General features: G+C 36.4%; 1 protein-coding gene and 1 long non-coding RNA gene across 3 annotated transcripts; both read left to right on the forward strand.

The window, feature by feature from the left end:
• The first annotated feature begins 1,233 nt into the window (after window positions 1-1,233).
• LOC118438904 lies at window positions 1,234-5,020 on the forward strand. Of its 2 annotated transcripts, XR_004837122.1 has the most exons (3): window positions 1,234-1,543; window positions 3,497-3,779; window positions 4,222-5,020. It is a non-coding gene; the product is annotated as an uncharacterized LOC118438904 (long non-coding RNA). The 2 variants fall into 2 exon arrangements; XR_004837121.1 differs by having other exon boundaries at window positions 3,497-4,301.
• A 2,321-nt stretch (window positions 5,021-7,341) lies between these two features.
• LOC118438899 lies at window positions 7,342-10,726 on the forward strand. The gene is made up of 4 exons (XM_035859743.1): window positions 7,342-7,498; window positions 8,147-8,234; window positions 9,819-9,895; window positions 10,414-10,726. Exons 1-4 carry the CDS (start codon window positions 7,436-7,438, stop codon window positions 10,672-10,674), a joined length of 489 nt encoding a protein of 162 aa, XP_035715636.1. The 5' UTR covers window positions 7,342-7,435; the 3' UTR covers window positions 10,675-10,726.
• The last annotated feature ends 2,415 nt before the right edge of the window (window positions 10,727-13,141 follow it).

Raw genomic sequence — 13,141 nt, forward strand, 5'->3', positions numbered from 1 at the left:
CGCGATATCTTTCGGCTTCATAGATGTTCACATATACATATACCAAGCAATATATTTGTACGATTAGTCATGTTTAGACTTTAGTTTACACACTTTAGTTTACAAATCACTTGAGGCTTGAGTTTTACATACATACTATTGCCAATTGCCTTATCCATCACTGTTCTAAAGTTTAGCACTATCAAGGACAAAATATATATAACAATAGCCAGACAAAAATTTGAATTTTATCGGTCGTTGCAAGAAGGCAACCTGTGGTACTAGTGGTTTTCTTTCCTTCGAGATATTTCTGGTGGAAGCGTGCCCGCGGCGTCAAACTATCTCAAGGTTCTCCATCACTCGCCAAATGCCACGGTATAGATAAGTGGCATAAAAGATCTGGATGTGGCGAGTTTTCCCTCCTGAGGCCTTGACATTTTGGATGCTTCATACAGCAAACAACTTGAGTGGATTGTCGAATAGATTTTACTAGCATATGTACATAAGTGAACTGCACGAAATATTTAGAAGAATAAATGTAACACACGCAATCAACGGATATTTTAATCCCACATAGTCGGAGCTACAGATATGTAGCTTCCGAGGCCTGACGTGTCCTTAGTAGTCGTAACCGTTCTGCAAAGGATTGGCGAGTGCTTACTGCTAATCAGCGAAGTATGTTCGCTACACAAAAACTACACGGTAGGGTAGCTTCGCCCTTTATCTCAGATGACGAGGTTAGGAAATCTCGTCGATCACCCAAACTTTTATTATATCAGACTCCAATTATGGCCATCAGACACATATTATTCGTCCTATCATTTCTGATATCCTCAACTACCCATGTAGCGGTTTCCCTAACAAATTTTAACCACAATCCTAACTGCCTACTAATGACAACAATTACACACGATATCGTATCAGATTCTAGGATCCTTGACGTAATTCTTCACTACGAGCTTCACTTATCATTCGCCCATCACAACGGATATGTTGTGAAACATCTGCATTCCATAAAATCTACAAGTCTGCAACTGTGGAAAACATGTTGTATTGAAATCGTCATATTTTCAAATAGTGGTCATATCATTGATGAAAGCATTACACCTTGGGGACACCTGAAAAACACGGTGATATACATGGTGTTTTCCGCCAATGGTTTTAGTAGTTGGAAAGCACACCAGTATGTTAATTTGTTGCATTTCGCTGTTCCAATCTATTTAATAATAGTAAATTTTGAACAAAACTTGATTTTCACAAATTTGCTCCATCCGGTAACCAATTGTGATCAGTATGTGTGGAAAACGTTCGCCATCCACTACAGTAGTGGACGACCACCCGAAAAGTTTCCCACTGCTGACTCCTTGATAAAATCTAGGCTACTATTTGACTTCAACCAATATATGTTTAGATTGGCTTGTGGCTGGACTTCGGTGCATAAGGTCATCGAACATGTTTGCGAAAATCATCGCTTCTCTCTAGCCAATGGAAACCTTTGCTTCGTGGCTTGGGGACCAATGCAAGTACTAATGAGGAGACTAAATTTTACATATTCCGAAAATAGGTAAAAACGATTGTTTCTTAAATCTCTTTATCAACCGCATTGTCGACAAATTGATCACTTTATTAATTAAGAGCGAGCAAAGCGTTGCTTTTTATGATTTTACACTATACGTTTCTTCCTTCTTCCGTCCATATCTAAATATTTATACGCGCAACAACTTTCTAGCGAATGAGAATTTCGACATAAGGTTTTCACCAATATGTGTAGAAGATTAATATAGAACTCGAGGGTGGATCCTCTTGGTCACCAAAAAAGGTCAACAACTTTTATTTGCGGCGTATTAGGCTGAAATTATCGTAGGAAAGTTAATACAAAGGGCCTCACAATAAATGTTTCACGCTAGGGGATCGTTGTCCCCCGTGACCTAGAAATCAGGTGAGAGATCAAGAATTAATTTTGTCATGTAGCGTGTGTATGGATGATGTACATTGAAATGACGCGAGGAATGGGACGAAATAAAAGTCTTATTCAACATGAATACTTAATTTTAGTTCTTAACTTTCTAGAATTATGATATGAAACAAAAGAGTGGTGGCAAAATTTGTACATCGATCTATGCAACTCTTTACCTTCGTCTCAAGTCCATGATAGCCAATAATATGTAGGTGATTTACTTATGAAATTTGTTCATTTTTTCACGATCTTTATGTTGGTATTCAGCAAACCAAGATTAACTAATTAATAAACCGTAGTAACGTTAGAAGTAGCTCACCCTGTATAATTTTGCACCAAAGTTGCAAAATAAGAGGATAAAATAGATACATAATTTTTATGTAATGTTGCACCAATGTTAAAGAATAAACTGGAAAAAAGAAATTTGATATAATATTGCACCAATGGTGCAGCCGAAATGGCTAAAATTGGGACTAAATTTTGACACGATTTCGACGTTAAGTTATGGGAACCAAAGCTAACTAGAACTTTCAGTTAATCCTAATCATTGGTGCAGAATACATGGATTCCTCCAATTATTTCGCACCATTTTGCCTTAACGACTTTTTATTCAATTGTGCTACAAATTAGGGATAAAATGGTCTCGGGACTTATTAATTAGCATCAAGTGATGCAAAAAACTCGTGAACAGACAGACAGACGGACAGACAGACAGACGGATAAGAGGAATTCAATAGCTCTCATGCTACGCAGGGTGAGCTAATAAATGAATGAGCAATTACTTACAATGGAGAGGTGTCAGGTGGTTATCGCCTATGTGGACTGGACTAATTTTAAATTGTTCAGGCCCATAAATAAGCCCACCCGTATTTTTTCGTTTTCCTGAATGGGCATATTTACGCCCGTGGCGGAATTTTCAAAAAAAATTTCAGCCAAAATCCTGATTTTTAAAAACGCTGTAACTTTTCGAATTTTAGCCCGATTTCAAAAATTGAATACAATTTGTGTTCAGAATTACTTCCCTGCAAATATAAAACTTCATTTTCAAAAAATTTGTAATTTTCAAAAAATTATCGTTTTCAAAAATTTTCATTTCTAAAAACTCAGAAATGGCATGAAAATATTAAATTTAAAAAAATTTTGAAAATGAATTTTTATATTTTCAGGCAATTAATTCTGAACACAAATTGTATTCAATTTTTGAAATCGGGCTAAAATTCGAAAAGTTACAGCGTTTTTAAAAATCAGGATTTTGGCTGAAATTTTTTTTGAAAATTCCGCCACGGGCGTAAATATGCCCATTCAGGAAAACGAAAAAATACGGGTGGGCTTATTTCTGGGCCTGAACAATTTAAAATTAGTCCGGTCCACATTGGCGATAACCACCTGACACCTCCTCATTGTTAGAGTTATAAATGATAACGGGGATGATTGATGTGAGACGATACCTTACGCTCGCTCTTGGTTGTATTTAGTTCATAACAAATTATTATTTTTACTTGTTTATCAGTTTATTCATCAATCATGTGTCCTGATACCTTTTGCATATGTTTTGTTTAGCAACCAGTCCAACAATCGCTCAGAACTTGGTGTTGCGCGATACATGTGGAAATTTACACCCGGACTGAGAATCCATCTCGAGGAAACTATTCGCCATAATATTCTCTATTGCCAAAAAAATCCAATCTTCTTATCATTAAAGATTTCGCGTTTCGTTTTTCACTACTATTGACACTTGGGCATGGATGGGATTCATGACCGTCTCGTTTTTCTTAGGATTAACTGAGCTAGGTGGATATACAGATATTGCCGTGACATTCCTCAAGGTATCATTACCCAACAGGTAAGATGCAAGAAAGTAAAAACCGACAATGCTGTCACGCAGCCTTTGTATTGCTGAGTCTAATCAAAATAGCTATTCAGCGTTCCCATCGAAACGAAAAATTTCAGTTCGATCGAAATGCGAATCGAAACCAAATATTTTCAAATGGAAATGTAGAGTTGTTTCGCTTCCACGAAACAAAATTAAAATAATTCGTTTCGAATTTCGACGAAACAAAATTAAAATAATTCGTTTCGAATTTCGATGAAATGAAACGAGGTATTTCGAAAAATCCTTCAGGGATAGTAAATGAATGGCAAATTTGCAATTCGGCTTCGAAAAGTCGAATAGAAATCGCACTAGTTTCGAAACGAAACAAAAATGCTGAATTTCGTTTCGAACGGAGCACTTTTGTCTTCGTATAAACTTAATATTCATCTCAACCACGCTCGTACTATACCAGGACATCCCTCACATCCTTTGGGGTGCTCTGTATAGTGACAATGGTTGCCATCAGCTCATCCTATGACGCCATTATCACAACCGACATAATCGCACCTCCTGAGAAATATGTCATTGCAAGAATATTATTTGGGATTTCAAATATTTTGGTTCAGAAGGATTATACCGTACTTTACAAGGGATGAGTTCCAACGGACTTTACCAACTATATATAGAGTTTTGGAAATTTGCCAACGCACGTGGTGAGAGAAATCAAACTGCCCTTATACCCAAAGATAATTTAGGTTTGGAAAATCTTGTAGTTGGCTTTCAATTATACTTCATTTTAGGTGGGTTTGCAGTTCTTAGTTTCTTTTAAGAAATCGTCGTGCAGAAGTTTAACATCGACGATAAGATTTCATTTGTGCTGTTGAAATCAAAATTTCAATTCTATCGCGTGGCTGCTATGATTTGCACTGTTTTGTCTAAACTGAAAAATATGTGTCATGCAGTCATCATGAAGTTAAGAAAATTAATTTATATGGTAAATTATTTGTTTCATAATTACATAGTTAGTTACAATGTTAAGTTGTTTTAGTAGCAAGCATGGCATTATATTTACATATATAGGGACACTTATGTACTGCCTTGATTTAATCAGTATGGTCGTGTAAAATTTAAAATGTGGCCCGTCTTGAAGACGGGCTTATAGGCGACTTGTTTAATATAAACTACAGACTACAGGTTCTTTTTGCAAAGGTAAGATTACCTTTTAGAGTAAAGTTTTTTATGTATTAAGTATTTTATAATAATAATTGTATAAATTTTTTAGACAAGTGTAATGATTTTAATGTTCTTATCTACATAAATATGATGTTATCAATATTTTTATGTTTTTTGTTATCAATTATCAATTCCTGTCATCAATTAAGTTATCAATTATTGTATTTATAAAATGTTGCATAAAAAAATAATGTGTAGTAACTAGATACTTAATTAGCGAATTAAAGATTATATGGTAAATGATCTATAATTTAATAAATTTTAGATACTATCATCTGTAAGTGGTCCGAATCCGGCTGATATTCTTTTCATACTGTCAATATTTCTGGTGGTATTTAATGATTTACTATTTAATTGAAATAAATTCGAACCTGGTTAATTATTCAATACTAACAAAAAATTATCACAATTCCACAAACATGACCAGAATTCTGAATCTCCAACAAGTAAGCACTAATTTTTCCAAAAATGTTTGTGACAAGTTTCTCATTTTTTTACACATGTCTTGATAATGGATGGCAGATATAAGCACGATACGAGATATCATAGAATATGTAATTCGAAATATTGACACATAAAGGAAATTTTGCCTTCGTTTTTCATTAAAATTTTATTTAAGCCAATTATTTAAAAAACTATTTACATACAGTAAGTAAATTATTTAATGCTTCGATTTTTAATTTCAATTTCAAATATATACATATGTAAAACATGTATCTGACAAATGTACATAACTTGCATAAGTGTGCAGCTGGCGAATATCTGTTTATCCAATTTGGCATGTGGTGAGTTCACCGAGGGAAAAGTGGATTTCTTAGGAGCTGAAAAAGTAAAGTTACTCACATTTCCAAGAAATCACTTGGCAGAATTCCAGCTACTGCTGTGTAGCCATGAATGCAGTCCATTTGCCAGTCTTTTCGTTAAAATATGGGCATATAATACGGCTACATACTTAAATATATTTCAGGGTCATCATTTCACATCAACTCTAAAAAACAATGTTGCCCTTTTGAAAAATAAATTCACAGAAATATCTATGTAAACTGTAGAAAATCCAGAGTAACGATAGGTTGATAAAGAGCCAAGTTTACTCTGGATTTAGAATAGTTTACTTAATACAGACTTGAGTGTGTATTTCTAGGGTTGCCGCGGGTAACGGGTCGGGTACCCGTTACCCGCATACCCGCACGATTTTTGCGGGTACCCGTTCTCTGCGGGTAGCGAGAACTACCCGCACGGGTAACGGGTAGTCCAGTTTTTATTTAATTTTCGACTTAAAACAGCTCACAAAGAAAGTTAGTCCATTTACGAACAAAAGCACCAATTTATTATTTATTCATTTCAAATTTTGGCATTTTCCATTTGCCAGCAACTAGCGTTGATAGCGAGCGTGTGTTTTCGGAAGCAACAGAAGCCTACGGCAGCCTTAAATGCTTTTTATTCTTGGAAAATGCGGAGAAATTATTGTTTCTCAAGAATAACTTGCCTGCTCTGAAACATCAGTAATAACTTGACTTGTACTTGTGTCTTTATGTAAAACTGACGAGATTTTAATTTGTGCTTTGAAGGTGAAAAACTTGAATCGATTGAAAGCAAAAATTTTATTTGTAGGCAATTTCGTAAATGATGCCTTCATTTAAAATATAAATTTTAAAAATCAGACTAAAAATTGACTCTATTTTCAAATTACACAAGGATTGTCTCGCGAGTATATCAAAATATTAACGTCAAAGTCCAATTTTTAAGTACATGTTTTGCATCTTTTTCCTTCGCTGACGTTAACCATAGTTGACTTTGAACTCTCCCCCCAAATAGTTTTCTTTTAACGGGCTATTCAACAGAAAAATAAGTGATAATTCCTAATTTTTGGCTTGATTTTTCTATATAATTCGCTAAGAAATCACGGCATAGGCTTGAAAAGGTTCCATTGTAAGCCAAAAAAGTTTGGTTTCAGAAAAATCTAAGGTCATCTAGCAAATTATGGCATTCGGTACCTGCACAGTATTATATCCAACTACTGAACAACCCAAATGAGCAAATAATTGATTAAATCAAATTTATTCTGAAGGTTAGTTAGTTTTAACTTAATTCTCGTAACGGGTAGCGGGTAACGGGTACCCGCACGGGTGCCCGTGCGGGTACGGGTAGTTGTGCTGCGGGTAACGGGTCGGGTAACGGGTAGCATTTTCGCTACCCGCGGCAACCCTATGTATTTCAGTACTTGCCAAAATGGTAAAATTATGTATTTTTTAGAGTGTGGAAAAGCTAAAGTGGGACGTAAATATTTATGTTCCCGAATTTGTTTAAGAAATCGAATTCTCAATGAGTCAGCTACATCCAGTTTTGCACATGAGCTCGATCGCGTACGTGGGAAAGAACGATCCGCGCAAATTGTGAGGCCAAATTTTTGCATTTTTTAAATATCATACCAGAAAGGTATAGAATTTGCCAAAATGAAGCTAACCTGTTGCTGCAGTTTGGGCCATGGAGCGCTTGCCATTGGGATTCTGCACATTGTAAGTAGACTTTAATCAATTTGGTTAATGATTATGAAATTGATTCCTAATTGTATTCGGGTCAAAATTTTCAATTGGCGTATTTAGTTTTTGACAGAAAAAAGATCATCAAAATAAGGATTAATTTGGGATTATACAGAATCAATTATTACCAGATTTTCTCAAATAAACGTTCAAACGAAAACTACACTCTTAGGCAAATGGTATTAAATCATTACCGGCAGGAGTACATAATAAACCAGATTGATGACGAGATTTATGTAGATGTATGATTTATGTAGATTTATTTATGTAGATTTATTAAGTAGCTTCAGCTACTTTATGTGAAGACTTTGTCTGTCTGTCTGTCTGTCTGTCTGTCTGTCTGTCAGCAGGATTACGGGAGAACGGATCAAGATAATCGAAATCGGTTTTTGCCATCATACATAGGACCCCAGGGGGAGGATCCTATCAACTTTTGGGGGCAACCGGACCACCCCCCTGGCGCCAGGGGGTGTGGTCGGGGTAAAATGAGATTTTTAGTGCAATTTAATCTAAAGATGAAATAGAGTGAAATTAAATGGTCCTGCGCTGATTGGGGTGAAGTGTGACTGAAGCTACTTCCGTATGCGACGGTTTATTTATGTTGAATTACTTAAATAATTTCAGATTGTCAATATCTTCTACCTTCTGAGGAATTGTTTGATGATATATCTCATCATCCACCGTCCCGACCTCACGACCGTCTTATGGAAAAGTACGCGTAAAAAACTCAGCTCTTCTTTCAACTAATTTTGCAAAAATAATGTCCGCCAGATAAAGCATGTGATCGATATTCGGGGTATTTTGTCCCTTACCCCCCGGTCAGCATGCCGGTTCGCATTCATTCATGTGACTGATTATGATAGTCAATGAAAATCAATTGCATAGGATGCCTTGACCCTTAACCACTTTACCCCTGAAAGATACATATTTTCATACTTTTCACCCCTAGCAACCTGGAATTTTAACTTCCCTTGACCCCAGAATTCTCACCTACTGCATGACGTTAATTGCTGGGATATGAATTACAAAATAATGTTCACACCGGAATTATTCTGGACACTTTTTTATGAAAGTTGATGCGAATAACAATTTGGGCACGGATTTTGAGTTGTGATTTGAATTTTTGCGAACCACAATGTTTATAGCCGAAAATAGCCAACACGCCGAATTTTAAAAGTGATTGTAATTGCATGGAAAGTTAAAGAAACATCGAGTAATACTTGCATAATAAATGTTTAGTACATAAATTCGCAAAAATCGATTATCGCGCCTCAAGCTCCCCAGAAGCCAATTTGGGCGGGAAAATTAAACTTCGAAAATACTAGTTTCAATTCGTGACATAGGCTACAATTAATTTAGTGAAATATGTAGCAATTGTTTCTTGTACATCTAGCATGCATAAAATTTGGTGATTAGAACTCAATTTTAAGTGGGAAAATTAAATGCTATTAGTTTCAGGCAGTCTCTTAATTTTCCCGCCCAAAGAGATTTCACCAGCTCCAGACGCGTAATAATTAATTTTGACGAATTTTGTCGTACTGGCAATATTATTTGTAGCCCATAATATTAATTTCATACAATTCATCCAACGTTTAGTTTTCCCGCCAAAAACGCCCGTTGGTGCATTCTAAATTCGAGAAAAACGATTTCCCTAATCTTATCTGATAGCACTGTTGAAATAGGCGACGAAAATCCCATCCAACAGCAGTTTTCAAAACTGGGCGTGTTGGCTAGAAATAGCCACATAGCCAGAAATTGTTTTTACCTTCCTGTATAACATTGATTCCGAAGAGGAAATTCATCTTCCCGCCCAAAGGGCGGGTTATTGACTCAAAACTATACTTGGAAGGGCAATGAGCTAATTTTTTTTTTCGAATACGACACATAGTCGTAGGCCGGTGTGAACAGAAAATACGCCACATAGTCGAATCCGTGGTTAACGGTCAATACGACACATCGTCGTATTCCGGTGCCAAGGGAACTTACGCCGCATGGTCGTATCCGGCGTAAAGAAGAAATACGCCACATAGTCGTTATAGGGGCGAAGTGGTTAACCCACTAAAATCGATCACATACTTTCTGCAAAGTCCTTTTTCGAAAAAGTAAATGCAGTCTGAATTCTAAACTGTACGAAATCCAGAGCAGCGTTAACTTGCCAAAGAGGAAAGCTTACCCTGGATTCTGTATAGTTTTAGTTTGCTTAATTACTCAGAATTCTAACTGAATTCACTTTAAAAAAGGGTAGCATTATTTTAAGAGTGAAATTAAGTAAATACAATGAAATTAATATTTTCAGTCTTCTTTTTCATCACGACCAGTGTTGAGCTGATTTCCTTGATTTTGGGGTGCCTCATGGTGCACGGATATCGTGTCGTGAGTGTCGTAATTTTGAAATATAAATTTGTGCAATATTTATTAACATAATACTAAGTTACTGAAAAGATTTTGGCATGATTTTACTAACCCCGTAAAAGTTTTGTTGCCCTTTTGCGAAGATTTTTGTATGTTTTTGCTACACTCTTAAAATTAATATTACCCTTTAGAAAAGATTTTTGCGTGTTTTTGCTTCACTCTTAAAGATAATGTTGCCATTTTATGAAGATTTTCGAGTGTTTTTGCTATGCTCTGAAAAATAATGTTGTCATTTTGCAAGAATTTTTGCGTGCTTTTGCAACACTTAAAAATAATGTCCCCCTTTTTCAGGAATAAATTCGCCCTAATTTCTAAATAAGTAAACTATATATCAAATCTAGCATACCATTAAGTTGATAAATAGTAAAATTTACCCTGGATTTAGTATATTTTACTTAATTTATAAATCAGTACGAATTTACTTTTCTAAAGTGGAACATAAATTTTTTGGAGTGTAAGATTTATCCTCAATTTTACAGCGGAATCACTGCCTGATCAAGCCCTGGCTGGTGTGGAGCTATTTCCTTCTTGCCGTTACGATTGTCTTTCTCGTGGCACTCGCATTAGTAGGAATAGCAAATTCTAGAGGGATAACTGTAATGCTTTCGTTTTTCGCCATTTCCGGAAGTTACCTGGCATTGCAGTTCTACTTTATTATCGTCGTGACCACATTTATGGATAAGTTGAAAGAAGAAGAAGAAAACCTGGGTGGGGGTGAAAATGGGCTAGAGAATTGTTAAACTTTGATGGCTTTATAGTTTTACAATTTTTGCGGTGCTTGTTGATAAATAAATTTATGGAAATTGGTCCGAAATAAACATATGTATGTATCAATTAATTAATGGGACGATAAACTAGGCTGTTTATATCAAATGAGTTCAGATGAAATTCTAAGGAGGAATACGTACGACCTTTTCAATGCCAGATCTTGATGCCAGGGCCCTACTTCACTCGCCACACCCCTTTGAAGGCGCGCCCGATGCGAAAAAAGCCGTACGAAAAAATTCACCAAAAATCCAATTTTGCTCGGATTTTCATAATTTTTGCATATTCTTCATCCCAGATAGTTTCTTTATCAGATCAAGTAGCAAAATCAACTTTTTGGATATTTTCGAATAATTCCTGAGCAGGGGTAAGGCTTCAAAAAATGACTGACCTTTGACCACAACCCCTGGAGGACGTGGCTTGGCGAGAGATATGTACACACGTATTTATTTTTTTACAAACACTATTTGGTAGCTTTTATTGTCATGTTTCATTACATATAACATTGTATTAAATCGGAAATTATTTCCGAATTAGATACTCAAGTTAACAATTAGCTAACAATTGTTTGAGCAAATACAACTGGTGTTGGAGCACTGAAAACAACTGTACCCCATGCAATAGCAGGTGTTACGGCATTTATCATCTGGGAAGTCGCCACACCAGGAAATCTGTTTGCCATTATTGATGTTCAGGAAAATGTCCCTTGCTGAAGCCGTAGGTGGTGGGTCGGCGGGATTGATAAATGCTTTCGTAGCGTTACGAGGATGTTCAGGAGAGCCATATGCCTGCAAAGATAAAAAATGGAGACAATGCGAATAATTTCGATCAAAATTTTCCAGATTCTATTTAGTTACCATAGCGAGCACTGCCCCAAGCAAAATGACGATCATCATGCTCTGCATGATTATTTGGTGTCTTTGGGAAGTTTCCTAAGTTGTCGTAGTAGTTGTTCGTCCTCTTATCTTGTATTTGCAGATGCGTTGGATGCCAAGTGCCAGAACTCAGGGCCTTTTTATATTCGATCCAAAGCCGGATTTAGACGGTGTACGCGATGTAAACACTTCTCAATAACTGACTCGATGCATGCACAAGACCACGTAGCGTGTATATTATCGGTTCAAATTGTATAAAAATACTTATGTTTACTCATTTTTACTGAATTTGTTCCCATAGTTCAGAAGCTTGACTGCATAATGATATCAGTCAATTGCATGGCACATCAGCAAATATCTGTACATAATGCCTGCAGGTTCATTATAATGCAGTCAGGTTGGCTGATGCATACATGAATCTTAAATTTGATTACAGTTGTGCTTGATAAACCGTGTTAATTCGCACCTAGTGTGACAGTGACTCTTGACATGCAAATTGGCTAGAAGCATCTGGTCATATATTTTGCCACCTAGGGATCAAACGGGATCAACCTGCCTTCATTAAGGAGCAGATTATCCTTCGATTTCGGGCTGGTCGGCCTGCGGGACCAAGTGGATGGGACCGTGTTCGAGACTCGGGTGCAAAATATTCTAGAAATCCTGGGACCAACCCGTCCCAACCGGAGCATTTTAGTAGCTACGAAAGATATTGAGTATATTGTACAGCTTATTGAACAACATTACTTAAACGGAACGAAAGCCAAGTGTCACAAGATTGAGAATTTTGCCCTTATCATGACCTATTTTGACGGAGTAAGGGTGCGAAGGTATCGCGAATTTGGCAGGGTGGCGACCTTTATGGAAACGATGGGCCTCACAAAATTGTGTAGGGAAAGATACAAGTTTTATTTGAAAGTTACCTATGCCCCTTGGGGTGTGGATATGAAAAGTTCGTAAATAGAGTTACTACGATGATTTAGTTTCACTTTGTATTTTTTGCAGCATTTTGGTAGCGGGGGTAATTCTGATTTACTTAGTTGAATTGGGTACGCTCTTTAAATAATTGTAACCAGATTATCACCAAATTTTAGACGTACGCATATATACGCCTCTACTAGTTTTGTTATAGCCCATAACGGATTGGTGATTCGCTGTGGTGTTAATTATAACCGCAATCAATAACAATATAACCGCAATGTACTAATAAACCGTAGTAACGTTAGAAGTAGCTCACCCTGAAATGATTTGGAGATAACTTTGCACCATAGGTGCAGAATAAGCGAACATTAAGGGCAAAATTAGGATTTCATTTTGCATCAAAGGTGCACAATAAGCCGACAAAAGAGATACATATTTGCGACACAAATGAGTACCAATAATGGAAAACAAGCGATGAAAATAGATACGTAATTTTAACCTAATATCGAATCTTAGCTCGCTCTCCGGAAAATGCGGTATCTAGATTGTTTAATTGCTACTGCCAGTTATTCGGTACTTCTGGTGCGTTTTGCATCGATTGTCCCAATTGTTTTGTATCATACAAAATAGACAACCTAGATACGTGATT

The sequence above is a fragment of the Folsomia candida genome, unplaced genomic scaffold, assembly GCF_002217175.1.
Source record: "Folsomia candida strain VU population unplaced genomic scaffold, ASM221717v1 Fcan01_Sc027, whole genome shotgun sequence".
In the NCBI taxonomy this organism is placed as follows: domain Eukaryota; kingdom Metazoa; phylum Arthropoda; class Collembola; order Entomobryomorpha; family Isotomidae; genus Folsomia; species Folsomia candida.

What these genes read in the sequence shown, in the direction of transcription:
- LOC118438899 (XM_035859743.1), top strand. Translation starts at nt 7,436, where the DNA reads ATGAAGCTAACCTGTTGCTGCAGTTTGGGCCATGGAGCGCTTGCCATT. An exon ending in CCATTGGGATTCTGCACATT is followed by an intron (nt 7,499 to 8,146) that starts GTAAGTAGACTT and finishes AAATAATTTCAG; the next exon opens with ATTGTCAATATCTTCTACCT. An exon ending in CACGACCGTCTTATGGAAAA is followed by an intron (nt 8,235 to 9,818) that starts GTACGCGTAAAA and finishes TAATATTTTCAG; the next exon opens with TCTTCTTTTTCATCACGACC.